At 39.6% G+C, this 14034-nt stretch overlaps 1 protein-coding gene across 2 annotated transcripts in view; it reads right to left on the bottom strand.

Annotated features, from left to right (window-relative positions):
• Positions 1-6200, bottom strand: part of PGAP1 (post-GPI attachment to proteins inositol deacylase 1) — a 76265-nt gene extending 70065 nt beyond the window's left edge. For both annotated transcript variants that reach the window (XM_061149094.1, XM_061149093.1), the window contains exons 1-2: positions 5954-6200; positions 43-196 (exon numbers count right to left, since the gene is read on the bottom strand). In XM_061149094.1, the coding sequence (XP_061005077.1) occupies positions 43-196; positions 5954-6100 (301 nt within the window). In that variant the 5' untranslated portion in view covers positions 6101-6200. The remainder of the gene's footprint in view (positions 1-42; positions 197-5953) is intronic.
• Positions 6201-14034: the final 7834 nt, after the last annotated feature.

Raw genomic sequence — 14034 nt, 5'->3', positions numbered from 1 at the left:
TTTAACTGAATCACAGCTTTCAAAATTATTTTTGAGACTTACCTTGCTTATAACTTCCAGCATTACCAGGAAGAAAGAGAACAGGAATACCCGTTAAAGGGAGAACTTTGTGCTCTTCAGCATAGGACCCTTCTCCATAAAGATATAATTCATAAGCAGGATAGCGTTTTGCCAGTTTCTTTGGAAGTTCAATTTTCTATAGGAAAGAGAAAGCAATTTCACTTTAATCTGTTTTAGTAATACAATTCAGTCTCACTATACCCAATTCTGAATTATACAAATTTGATTTAGTACAATGTAAAAACGTTACTGATGATAAAAACTACACTTAATGAACAACAAAGTTCTACTTTTAGTTTACACATATGAAGCATCTGTCTTGAATTATGTGAGTTTTAAACCATGAAGCCTTCAAGAAAACATAAAATGAGACTACTTAAAATTCTAATAAATAGAAATTACTCAAAATAGCTACTGACAAGTGAAAAATACTGGTTTATGTCAGCATGCTCTATGTTAACATAATTGAAAATGCATTTATTATCAGTTATCAATTATACTTAGAAATGATAAAAGCTTTTCATTATTAAATGAATTCTTTTTTGCTATTTTAAACTGTTTGGTAATGTCTCTCTCCTTTTACTCAGGCCCTATTATATACTCTAAGCTGTTGCATCATTCAAAGGAAAGTAACTTTGTTTTATAATGCAACTTTTCTACCTCTCAACTTAATATGCTTGACCTACAATATGCTAACAAATTAATCGAATCTTACACCCATGACTTGGTCAAGACATGGACAGTCTTCTCACCACAAAGATTCCAATGAATTAGCATCTGTTTCAGCTTCCATGACCTGGTGCATGGTTTGTCAGCAAGCCTAAAACTACTCTGCAATTCATATTATTATTTTCCAAATGAGCCAGTAATTGACATTTCTTTCAACAAAATATAAATGAAGTCTTAATGTCATCCCGAAAAGGTAGGCATCTATAAAATTAGTAGTAAAGCATAAGCTCTTCTTCGGCTCCTTTTTTTTTTTTTTTTTTAACCCCTAAGGGATAGAGACCATTAAGGGCTTCCCTGGCCGGCTCAGACAGTAAAGAATCTGCCTGCAATGCAGGAGACCTGGCTTAGATCCCAGGGTTGGGAATATCCCCTGGAGAAGAGAATGGCAACCCACTTCAGTATTCTTGCCTGGAGAACTCCTTGGACAGAGGAGCCTGGAGGGCTACAGTCCATGAGGTCACAAAGAGTTGGACACGACTGAGCAGCCAACACTGAGACTGAGAGGCCATTAAAAACGAAACCAGTTACACTGAACAGTAGATATTATTTAAACTGACATCAAGAGATTTAATGATCTAGCAGTAATAGATCCCCTGAAGAAGGAAATGGTAACCCACTCCAATACTCTTGCCTGGAAAATCCCATGGACGGAGGAGGCTGGTAGGCTACAGTCCATGGGGTTGCAAAGAGTCAGACACGACTGAGTGACTAAACTAAACTAGTAATATGCACGTGCTTGGTAAAAATTTTAGCTACTGAGTGAATTCTGAAAATTGCAAATTGGTAATGACTACTGAAAAAAATCACTGTTCTAAAAAGAATAATTCTGATCATTTATGCAAATTCCCGAATATTTGAGGATAGTACCATAAACAATCTGTGCCAATAACACCATGAAAACAACATCAGAGACTGTGAGCTTCTTGTGTAAATTACTAGCAACTTTATCTCCTCAAATATTCAACATACAGAGATACCAATTTGCTTTAAGATGTGTTTATGTACCTCAACTCAAATTAGTTCCAATATTAATTATGCACAGTAAATAATCAAAAATAAAAGTGATGTAATATTTTGTTCTTTAGGTATAAATTATGCAAAAAAAAAAAAAATGAGAGAACAAGGGAACAGTTATCTTAACTCCTTGTAATTTAGCACACTATTTGAGATAGTAGCACACACACAGTAGGTTCTTTTTAGGATGCTGACTAAACAAGAGTTTTGAACGAGCTGAAAACTAACTAAGAAGGATAAGAACTATCAAATACATCCAAAAAAGTATTTAATTCCCTGGAGACAGAAAAAATAAGCAAAAGAATATTATTTGATAAATTTCATAATCTACTATTATAAAAGCAATTTTATACTGAGACAATGTACATTTAAAAATATGACTGCATATAATATGGAGTAGAAAAAGCATAAAGATGGAAAAAAAGACATAGAAACATAAAGTGGGAATCGTAGGCAATGGCAAAACTGCATTTCCAACAAAACTCAAGTTGGGAGTAAGTGGCAGGAAAAGACAGGAAGGGTATTGCCTAGAGGACAGAAAAGATATTGCCTGAGGACAGAAAAGATATAGGTATACAAAAGGGATGACAATTAAAACACAGAAGGTGGTCAAGGAGTTTAAAAAAAGAAAACATTTATAGCAACAGGACTCCAATATATTTTAAATTGATTATTTTAAATGAGAACTCTCCCCCACAAAAGGCTAACAATCCACAGTCCATACTGCTGTCAAGAAATAACCTTGTTAAAACATACACCTTATGTGTCTCCTCACTACACACACAGACAATAAAGACTTGAGGGGTCCTTTAAAACCTGGTTCTAATTATTCTTACCTACTTCCTTATAATTTATATATGCCATATTTTAAATGTTTTAATATGTTCCAAAATTCAAGATTCAACAGGGTATACACTAAAAAAGCTCTACTACCCTTGGGTTCATTAGTTATCCAATTACCAATCAGAAGGCAACCAGTGTTAGCAGTTTGTGCTTCCACAAGTAGTAAACTACCCAGAAGTAGTTTACATATACAATATACACAAATATAAGCAAGTGTGTCTTAGGTTATTTTCTCCTTTTCATTAAAATGATAACATACCACAAATATTACTTATGGAATATATCCTGGTGCCGTCCTACCTTCGCAAATGTTCTTTATTCCTGCAATTGTCTTGTTCCTGCACTGTGTGAACCACATACATATCCTACATTGCCCAGTACACAGCCTCTTCTCTATACCTGTTGACTACCCAAGACGAACATGGCAGCTCTCTTCTGTGAAGAGCCTTGTACACACTTACAATGAATTATAACGTTCAATACATTATATTTTGCCTATTCATTTCATTCCTGTCTCCTTCATTATATTTTAAAGACAAATTTAAAGGCACAATGTCTGATTTACCTCTAATTCCTCCTCACCCAAATCCCGTATCTAAAATTTATTTACACAGGGAAGTCATTAAATGACATACTAAATAAACATCACACTTAATAACAAGATAAGTGATTTGCATTTCCCAATATCAGCATTTCCTTTCAGAGAGCAGGTCACATATCTAGAGGCAAATAAATTATTGTATGGAAAAACACAACACAGATGTTTTCGTCTCAAATTCTACAACTCGGCTAAAATGTAAGGCAAAAAGCTTTCAAGGATAATGTGTATTTTGCCTGGTAGGTTTGTGAAATGTTCAACTAACTCTGAATAAGTGAATCTAGGAAAACCAAAGGTAGAGGATTAAGAGATAATAATAAAAATTTAAATTCAAAACAATTTTTAGAGTTTCAAATTCTTATCCCACATTTTATTTTTAAAATGGAAAATCAAACTGAGCATGTTTCAACCAACGTTTTAAATGCCTCTAAAATTCTGCTAAAGAATATGTAAATGAGAAGTAAAAAAAAGAAGAAAAGCATTAAGAAAGAGAAAAAAAAAACCAAATCCAATAACTAGGATATTCCATACGCTGATACCAATGTGTGAACAACTAGAGCTTACTATAAAATATAACTAAAAGCAATATAAAAATATGTTTAGAACATTTTAAACAAATAATTGGTTCTTAATAGAAAGTGCCCAGTTATCCAGAAATCTCACTTATCATACTCAAAATGACTCATTTCTGTAGGCAGCTTCTGCAACCTAGTGTTCACAATAAAACGAAGAGTCAAACACAAATACTGTAGTGAATAAACACTTTTTACATCATAAAGATAAAAATTTACTGAAAATGTGTATCAAAACCCCTGCCACTCTAATATTACAGTACTAACATATTATTAACAGAAATATAAAACCTCAAAAATAAATAAATAAAACCTCAAAACAGCAAAAATAAATAGGACTATTCAACAACAACAAAAAAACCCAAACAGCTCTTTTGCATTAGCTACACTAATTTTCTGTGTCTTTCCAGTCAATATTATGCTGCTTTGTTCCCAACACTAAGTGATTTCTACTACTTGAAATATTAAGATAGCTTCAATAATTGTGGATAATCCAAAAATAAATGGGAATTAGTATTGCATTGTTTCCATTTTAACCAAACTCTTCAATGCAGTACAAAACTAAAACGACCTACTTGAATCTACTGGGAGTTTTCTAATTAAACCAAAGAAAAATAAAAGATTATAAAGGCTCTATTTTCAGTTTTTTTAAAAATCTAAACTAAAAGCCCACATATTTAACTATATGTAGCCTCTGATAAACATAAACCACCATATTCATTTAGAAATTAAAAGACCACTGTAATATGCTAAAATCTGTTCCTTCAATAGCACCTGATATCAAAAGCTTCCATTTCCATATAAGCACTGATCCAAGGTAAATATCTCAAAACAAATCAAATCTAAATTCCATCCAAGGTAAAGATCTCAAAACAAATGAAATCTAAATTGAGATCCAAGGTAAAGATCTCAAAACAAATGAAATCTAAATTTGAATTCTGCCCATGGGAAAGAACGTTCTTCAGCAATTTAAACCTTAAGTAGTTTTAAGATCTAAATAATAGCAGGGTAATCAAATAATAAATAATATTCCTCCATAATGACCTGTACACGGAAACAACCAGGATCTGCATCCCTCACCTCAAAGAATAAATTTTCTATGGTTTTAAGTGCATTTTATCAGTATGTGTATTATAGTACACATACTTTTTATGGTAGGGAGTTATCATTACAATATATATTCCATAATTAGGAGATGCATTTAGAAAGGAAAGAATCATTCCGGTGAAATTTCTTTGGATGCCTGTGTAATTTGTCACTCCTTTTACAGCTGGTCATGAATGAAATTCTAGAGTCTACCATGCTGAACCGATAAAGCAATTGTGATTGAAAATATCGAAAGAGGAAAGAAAGGTGGGGGCGGAGAGACAGAAAGAAGGGCCGGGTGTTTTTTAAATTGCAAACACAGTGAGAAAACCAAAACACCACCAGGAAACAGATTTTACTTTCAACTGGTAAGGGGCGACTCGCCTCTATACAGGGTACAAGACTAGGGGGCTCCGCAAAACCTTCCCAAGAGAGAACTGCGTTAGTTCCTCATTTATTTACTCATCAGGTCAGACTTTCACATCGAGGTAAATCCCTGGAGTCTCTAAAGCAGCCCTGGGAACTATCCAGGCAACATATGCTCTGTAGAAGCTTGGTTCCCTTCTAAAAAGCAAGAGCTGACACGCAAACTCCTGGGCGGGAAGGGAAGAATTTCGACGTGTGGGAAGCAGAGGAGGGCTGGAGCACCTGTTAGGGCAGGAAGGCTGGGAGGAGGGATTTGGGGAAAGCTTTGGAAAGCTTTGGACTGCAGCTGCCTCTCCGGGGATGAGGGGCGTTGGGCCCGGCCCTTCTCCGCTTGGGATTCGGGACCGCGAACCGGGCGAGGAACCCGGAGCAACCTCGAGGCGGGGCGGGGAGGATGCTCCGGGAACCATCTATCACGGACCCCGCCGAAAAGAGAGGACAGAAAGGGCAGGAGAAGGGGACCGCGCGGGGCTGCGAAGTATTCTGGGGCGAAGAAAGCAGAGACGTGGTAGGGGGAAGGGGAAGGGAGAGGCGCGGGGAGCCGAGGCAGGGGAAACGCACCGAAGGGTAAGGCTGGAGGGGCCCGTGCCTCGGGGAGGCCAGCGAAGGGAGGGCAGAACCTCACCTGATACTCCGGGTACTCAAACATGTAGCTCATACTGCACTTATTTTCCTCAAAGCCGAAGAAGACGTCCCATAGCCCCAGGGTGGCCATGAAGACCATGAGGGCATAAAACGCCAGGTTCCAGAGATTGACAGAGTGGAGTAACATGACGCCTGCGCCACCACAGCCGTGGGGCCCTCAGCCCTGACTGAGGGAGCAGAAGAACGTCCCGCTGCCCGCGCGGGAGCGAAACCCGAGCAGCGCGCGCCTGCGTGCACGCCCGGCCCGCCCGCGCGCCCGCCGCGCGCTGCGCCTGCGCGCAGCCTCTCCAAAGCCTTCGCCCAGCGTCCCCCGGGGAGAGCGGAGGCGGCGTTTGCGGCGGGAGCGCTAATCTGAGGGCTGAGAGAGGAGGGCGCGGAGTGGGCCGGGCTGGGGGGTGAGGGGAGCGGGAGAGGGCGCAAGGAAAAGGAGGGGAGGGGCGGGGCGGGCAAAGAGCGGCCGGCTGGAGAGGAAGAAGAGCGGTAAAGGGCGGACGAGAGAGGCACGGGCGGGCGCGGGAGTCCTGGAGCCCAGGAGAGGGAAGGACTGGGAGTGGGCGTCTGGTGGGCTAACCTGGAGAGAGAGGGGCGATTAATGATGGTGAGGCGACCAGGCGTGGGGAGGGGAGACATCAGAGCCCGGGGACCACCAGCTGTCACGTCGCGAACCTCTCTCCCTGTGCAGCTTAAAAACCCTAACCGTTCAATTTTGAAACGCCTCAGGCCTCCGCAATTTCCGTTCTCCCAGCGGTGGTGGAGTACACCCACAGCTCTCTGGACCCGTTAGCTTAAACAGAGATCAAACGGCTTTTTCTCCCCATCCTTGACCGCCGACATCGGCCCAGTAGGCAACAGTGCTTAAAAGCAGGGGCCCATAAAACGCCACCAGCAGGTCGACGAGATTCAAGTCTTGGTATAAGATAAAAGCCTGAATCAAAAAGCATCGTTGGTCTTTAAACAATGCTACCAAATTTTTCCATTAACACTGATGCAACCGATAGGTATCGGTGTGATCAATTTGTCGCCAACTTGCCTTACTCCTCAGAACCTTCACATTAACATATGGAGACAAATTCCCTCAAGCTTCCACTCAGATTCCCTCGAGTGACTTAATTCATTTAAATGAATTTCAGTTTGGTTTTGCACAAAAAGGGGGTAAAAAAGTAGCTCAGAAACCATTCATAATCACGTATAGCAGCTTCAAAACACTGAAATTGTTAGGAGTTAGAGTAGCACCCTCTAAAGCTGACCCAAGAGCAGATAGGTGTGGTGGGTGTGTGTGTGTGTGTGTGTGTGTAACTACAAAATTATTCTTATAATTATTTTTGGTACTGACTGAATTTCATTTCACTTGGGCTGATTTTCTGTGCAGATGAAGTGTGGCTATGATACCTAAAATAATTTTAAAACTAAAAGGAAGCTTATAGTTTATCTCATATGATACCGTGATATTCATATGTTCAGAGCACCTGGTGTCTGGGGTGAAATTAGGAATTGGTGCGGGGTATAAGGAGTTATTTGGGAAAGGATTTAAATTATACATTAAAAATGGAGTGCTCAATAGCCTGGGATTTGAGAACATCACAGGCAAGATATCTGCTCCTCATTTCCCCTAGCATATCATGATCAGCCCAAATAAACCAAGGGTGAAGTTGCACTCACATCTGTTTATCCCAGTGCCTCAAACTTAATGTACATATGAGTTACTTGGAGATGATAAAGCAGATTCTGAGCTTCCCTTATGGCTCACTGGTAAGGAATCTGCCTACCAATATAGGAGACACAGATTCTAGCCCCGGTCCAGGAAGATCTGACATGCTGCGGACCAACTAAGCCACAACTGTTATTGAACCTGTGCTCTACAGCCTGGGAACCACAACTACTGAACCCATACACACTGACGTCTGTGTGCCCTGGAGCCCATGCTCCGCGACAAGAGAAGCCACCACAACGAGAAGCCTGCGCGCACCATAACTAGAGAAAAAGCCCCAGCAGCAACCAGGAACCAGCACTGCCAAAGGTAAATAAATAAACAATTACAAAGCAGACCCTGACTCAGTTCTGGAGTAGAACCCAAGATTCTGCATTTCTAACAATCTCCTGGGTGATGCCAGTGATGCTGGTCAGTAGACTACACTTTGAGTAGCCAGAATTTATCCTTCCTGAGAACTCAGCTCTGCAAAGAAAACTCTGAACCTGAAGATGACCGAGCTTACTGTTGTGATGGCTTACATGAGTTGTGGCAACCTGCTGTCTTGATTATCTTCTCAGAAAAGAGAGGCAAAGAGACTCAATGGACTCCTATGTTTGTAATCGTTGTAGCACTACCTTTTAACTTCCTTTTTTCCTATTACAAAATTATCCCCATCCTGGTTTCAGTTCATTTTGTGTCTAACCTAACCCAGACCGTCACTTAACTACCCTCTGCCAGTGCTGTCAACTTCCTGAACTCTTGTCTTTCAATCTTATTCTGTTTATAGACATCCAACCCTGAGTTGATATAATCTCTGAGCTCTGACACCAGTGTATCTGAGCACTGCTGGAGAAAATGACACAATCATTGGAATTACTGTTCAGAAGTATTTTTATATGTTTCTGGTCAACTCCCTCTCCTAGTCCTCAAACCACCTCTTTTTAGGCTGCCTACACCATCTTTCTGTTTCAGCAGAAACAGACATATTATCAGTACATAATGTTATCTTCATATTTACAGAGATGATTTTGATTTTCACATATACATTCTTTCACCTCTTTGTTTCCAAGTTCATTATCTCCATCCAGTCCTAATTCAGTTAATAACATCTGAAGTGATTGGAACAATGCCTGGCAAATAGTAAGCATTATTATCATTATTATCATGTCATTAGAGGACATCAAAAGCAAATCCCTCTAGTTGTGTTTTAGTTCCCATTGCCTCCTTTCTCTTTTGGAAATTAGTTCTATCAAGTTAGTCTCTGTCAGTCTCTTCAACTCTTCTCTCTCCCTTGAAGCATATAAATATGCTCAGATCATATTAATTTTATTCTTTTAAATTTAAGGTGTAGTGCCACCTGGGCCAGGTCATAGGCTAGTTCAATTTAAAAATTTTTGAGGAACCCACTGCTTTCCATAGTGGTTACACCAATTTAAATATTCTTTAAAAATATATTAGTTTTATTGAGATATAATTGACAATTTTAAGGTGTAGAGCATAATTATTTAATTTACATCATGAAATGATTTCCATAAGAAGTTTAGTGAACACTGATAATCTCATATAGACACAAAATTAAAGAAATAGAAAAAAATTTTCCTTGTTAGGAGAACTCTTAGGATTTACTCTCTTAACAGCTTTCATAGATAACATACAGCAGTGTTAATTATATCTATCATGTTGTACATTATATCCTTTATATTATATATTTATAGAATATAAATATTATATACATTTGTAACTGGAAGTTTTGTACCTTTGACCAACTTTGTCCAATTCCCCCTCCCTCTACCCCAGACTCTAGTAACCACAAATCTGGTCTCTTTTTCTGTGAGTTTGTTTATTTGTTTTTAAAGTATAATTGACCTACAACACTATGTTAGTTCCTGATGTACAACATAGTGATTCAATATTTCTATGCATTTCAAAATGATCACTATGATAAGTCTAATTACCAATCCATCACCATATAAAGGCATTATAGTATTATTGACTATATTCCCCACACTGTACATTTAATACCTGTGACTCATTCATTTTGTGACTGGAAGTTTGTACCTCATAATCTCACCTATTTCTCTCATCCTTGTACACCTCCTATCTTCTAGCAACCACTTGTTTGTTCTCTGTATTTGCGGTTCTGCCTTCTAGCAACCACTTGTTTGTTCTCTGTATTTGCGGTTCTGTGTTTTGTTTGTTCATTTGTTCTGTTTTTTTAGATTCCATATAAGTGAAATCATATAGTAGTTGTCTTTCTCTGTCTGACTTATTTCACATAAGCTAATACCTTCTGGGTCCATCTATGTTGTTGCAAATGGCAAGGTTTCATTTTTTATGCTTGAATAATATTCCATCATATATTCACATACACATGTGTGTGTGTGTGTGTGTGTGTGTGTGTATCACAACTTCTTTATCCACTCATCTATTGATGGGAACTTGGGTTGTGTCCATATTTTGGCTATTACGAATAATGCCGAAATGATCACAGAGATCATAACTTTCTGAATTAGTATTTTTGTTTTCTTCATATAAGTACCCAGAAGTAGAGTTGCCAGGTCATGCATGCATGCTAAATCACTTCAGTCATGTCCGACTCTTTGCCACCTTATGAACCATAGCCCACCAGGCTCCTCTGTCCATGGGGATTCTCCAGGCAAGCATACTGGAGTGCGTTGTCATTTCCTTCTCCAGGGAATCTTCCCCACCCAGGGATCAAACCTGAGATTTACATCTCCTGCATTGGCAGGCAGGTTCCTTACCACTAGTGCCACCTGGGCCAGGTCATAGGCTAGTTCAATTTAAAAATTTTTGAGGAACCCACTGTTTTCCATAGTGGTTACACCAATTTAAATTTCTACCAACATCTCTACCTCACTAACATTTGTTATTTGTTGTCTTTTTTATAATAGCCATTCTAAGAGGTGAGAGGTGATTTCTCATTGTGGTTTTGAGTTGCATTAGCTCTTATTAAAATAAAAAGACAAATCTTCCCTGCAACTATTGCCTGTAACCCTTGTCTTTTCATCTCAGTTAGGATTTTTAAAGGTATGACTTTTTAAATTTGTGTGTTTGTGCTAAGTTGCTTCAGTCTGTCTGACTCTTTGTGACCCTATGGACTGTAGCCCACCAGGCTTCTCTGTCCATGGGATTCTCCAGGCAAGAATACTGGAATGGGCTGCACTTAAATTAATGCAAATTTCATAAAGGAAATTACCATATTATAATCATTTGACAATCACCGCTCAACTGAAATATTTACTAAATTAATTAATATGTCAGTTTTCTTAGGAGCCAGAGATCAAATTGCCAACATCCACTGGATCATAGAAAAAACAAGAGAGTTCCAGAAAAACATCTACTTCTGCTTTATTAACTATGCCAAAGCCTTTGACTGTGTGGATCACAACAAACTGTGGAAAATTCTTAAAGCGATGGCAATACCACACCACCTTACCTGCCTCCTGAAAAATCTGCATGCAGGTCAAGAAATAACAGTTAGACCTGGACATGGGAAAATGAACTGGTTCCAAATAGGAAAAGGAGTACGTCAAGGCTGTGTATTGTTACGCTGCTTATTTAACTTCCCTAGAGAAGGAAATGGCAACCCACCCCAGTATCCTTGCCTGGAAAATTCCATGGATGGAGGAGCCTGGCAGGCTATAGTTCATGGACTCACAGAGTCAGACACAACTGAGTGACTTCACTTTCCTTTCACTTTCATGCGAAATGCTGGGCTGGATGAAACACAAGCTGCAATCAAAATTGCTGCGAGAAATATCAATAACCTCAGATACACAAATGACACCACCATTATGGCAAAAAGCGAAGAAAAACTAAAGAGCCTCTTGATCAAAGTAAAAGAGGAGAGTGAAAAAGCTGGCTTAAAGCTCAACATTCAGAAAACGAAGATCATGGCATCTGGTCCCATCACTTCATGGCAAATAGATGGGGAAATGATGGAAACAATGCAGACTTTATTTTTCTGGGCTCCAAAATCACTGCAGATGGTGATTGCAGCCATGAAATTAAAAGATGCTTGCTCCTTGAAAGGAAACCCATGACCAACCTAGACAGCATATTAAAAAGCAGAGACATTACTTTGCCGACAAAGGTGCATTGAGTCAAAGCTATGGTTTTTCCTATAGTCGTGTATGGATGTGAGAGTTGGACTGTGAAGAAAGCTGAGCGTAGAAGAATTGATGCTTTTTTGAACTGTGGTGTTGGAGAAGACTCCTGAGAGTCCCTTGGACTGCAAGGAGATCCAACCAGTCAATCCTAAAGGAAATCAGTCCTGAATATTCATTGGAAGGACTGATGCTGAAGCAGAAACTCCAATACTTTGGCCACCTAATGCAAAGAACTGACTCATTTGAAAAGACCCTGATGCTGGGAAGGATTGAAGGCAGGGAGAGAAGGGGACAACAGAGGAAGAGATGGTTGGATGGCATCACTGACTTGATGGACATGAGCTTGAGCAAGATCTGCGTGTTGGTGATGGACAGGGAAGCCTTGCATGCTGCAGTCCATGGGGTCGCTAAGAGTCCAACACGACTGAGTGACTTCACTTTCACTTTTCAATTTCATGCATTGGAGAAGGAAATGGCAACCCACTCCAGTGTTCTTGCCTGGAGAATCCCAGGGATGGGGGAGCCTGGTAGGCTGCCGTCTCCACTGCTGCTAAGTCGCTTCAGTCGTGTCCAACTCTGTGCGACCCCATCCCTGGGATTCTCCAGGCAAGAACACTGGAGTGGGTTGCCATTTCCTTCTCAAATGCATAAAAGTGAAAAGTGAAAGTGAAGTCGCTCAGTCATGTCTGACTCTTCGTGACCCCATGGACTGCAGCCTACCAGGCTCCTCTGTCCATGGGATTTTCCAGGCAAGAGTACTGGAGTGGGGTGCCATTGCCTTCTCCGAAGCTCCCCTTAGTTTTTGTCTATTTTATTTACTGGAGGCAAAAACTATCCTGTCAACGCATGGTAACCATCCTCATATTACATTATTTGGAATATAAGAAAAAAGAATGGTGCTGTTTGGTGTGGGAATCTATTTGCTTTCTAATATAATTCAATAAATTCTACTGATATCAAAGTACTACACTCATGTGACAGGTTTTTAAATAAGCTTTATTTCCTTTGTTTCTTTATACATACATACACACACATAAATATGCCGGGAGCCAGCACACGAGATCCCACCCATGATCAGGTCATGAGGAGAAGACCTGACAAGCAAGGCAGATCAGGACTTCAGGGATTTCAAAAAGCTGCCCCAGCGCTCACCTTAAAGATGATCTCTGTCTTTCTGATGCTTGCTATATTAGACTACTCCCTAATTTCTGTGACACAGGTAGAAGGCCTTCCCCGATCTCTTTCCAAACAGAATCAACTTAGAACTTTAATCAATATGTCCCCCGGACGGCGGTATCCTGTAAGATTATCCAGGATGAAAGGAGTGTTTCAATTTAGACCCCTTTGCTGGCATTCTAGCCTGCTTGGCAAATGCATACTAATGCACATAACTGCTCACAATACCTTAATCATAAACAGCATAAAGAACCTGATCACACAAAGGCCCTAATAGGCACAGAGCCCTTCGGGGGTGAGGAAGCCCTATTAGAGAACTTAAAAATATTATTCTAAAAGTGGTTATAGTTAAAGATTTAGAAAAATAAGAGTTTAGAATTGTTAATTTTAACCAGGAATGGTAAACAGGGGCTGCCTCCCTGGAGCTGCAGAGTCTTTGTGTGGTAAACCTTTTAGATAAATTTAACTGATAACTTCTGCAAAAGGACTGACCTTTGTGTTTATTAAGGAATAGATTATGGAAAACAGCTTTGCATTCACCTAGGTCATAAAATGTCAATAGGCCCCAAGGCCAGAAGATAATGTACAAGACTCTCACAAAGAAGTATGCATCTTTGTCTGGTTTTGGAATTAGGGTGATGGTGGCCTCATAGAATGAGTTTGGAAGCTTACCTTCTTCTGCAATTTTCTGGAAGAGTTTGAGTAAGATAGGTGTTAGCTCTTCTCTAAATTTTTGGTAGAATTCAGCTGTGAAGCCATCTGGTCCTGGGCTTTTGTTTGCTGGAAGATTTTTGATGACAGTTTCGATTTCTTTGCTTGTGATGGGTCTGTTAAGATCTTCTATTTCTTCCTGGTTCAGTTTTGGAAAGTTATACTTTTCTAAGAATTTGTCCATTTCATCCAAGTTGTCCATTTTATTGGCATAGAGCTGCTGGTAGTAGTCTCTTATGATCCTTTGTATTTCAGTGTTGTCTGTTGTGATCTCTCCATTTTCATTTCTAATTTTGTTAATTTGGTTTTTCTCTCTTTGTTTCTTAATGAGTCTTGCTAATGGTTTGTCAATTT

This window comes from Dama dama, chromosome 8 (genome assembly GCF_033118175.1).
Source record: "Dama dama isolate Ldn47 chromosome 8, ASM3311817v1, whole genome shotgun sequence".
Lineage (NCBI taxonomy): Eukaryota > Metazoa > Chordata > Mammalia > Artiodactyla > Cervidae > Dama > Dama dama.
The sequence above is the reverse complement of the archived record's forward strand: the minus strand, read 5'-3'. Positions and strand labels throughout refer to the sequence as shown.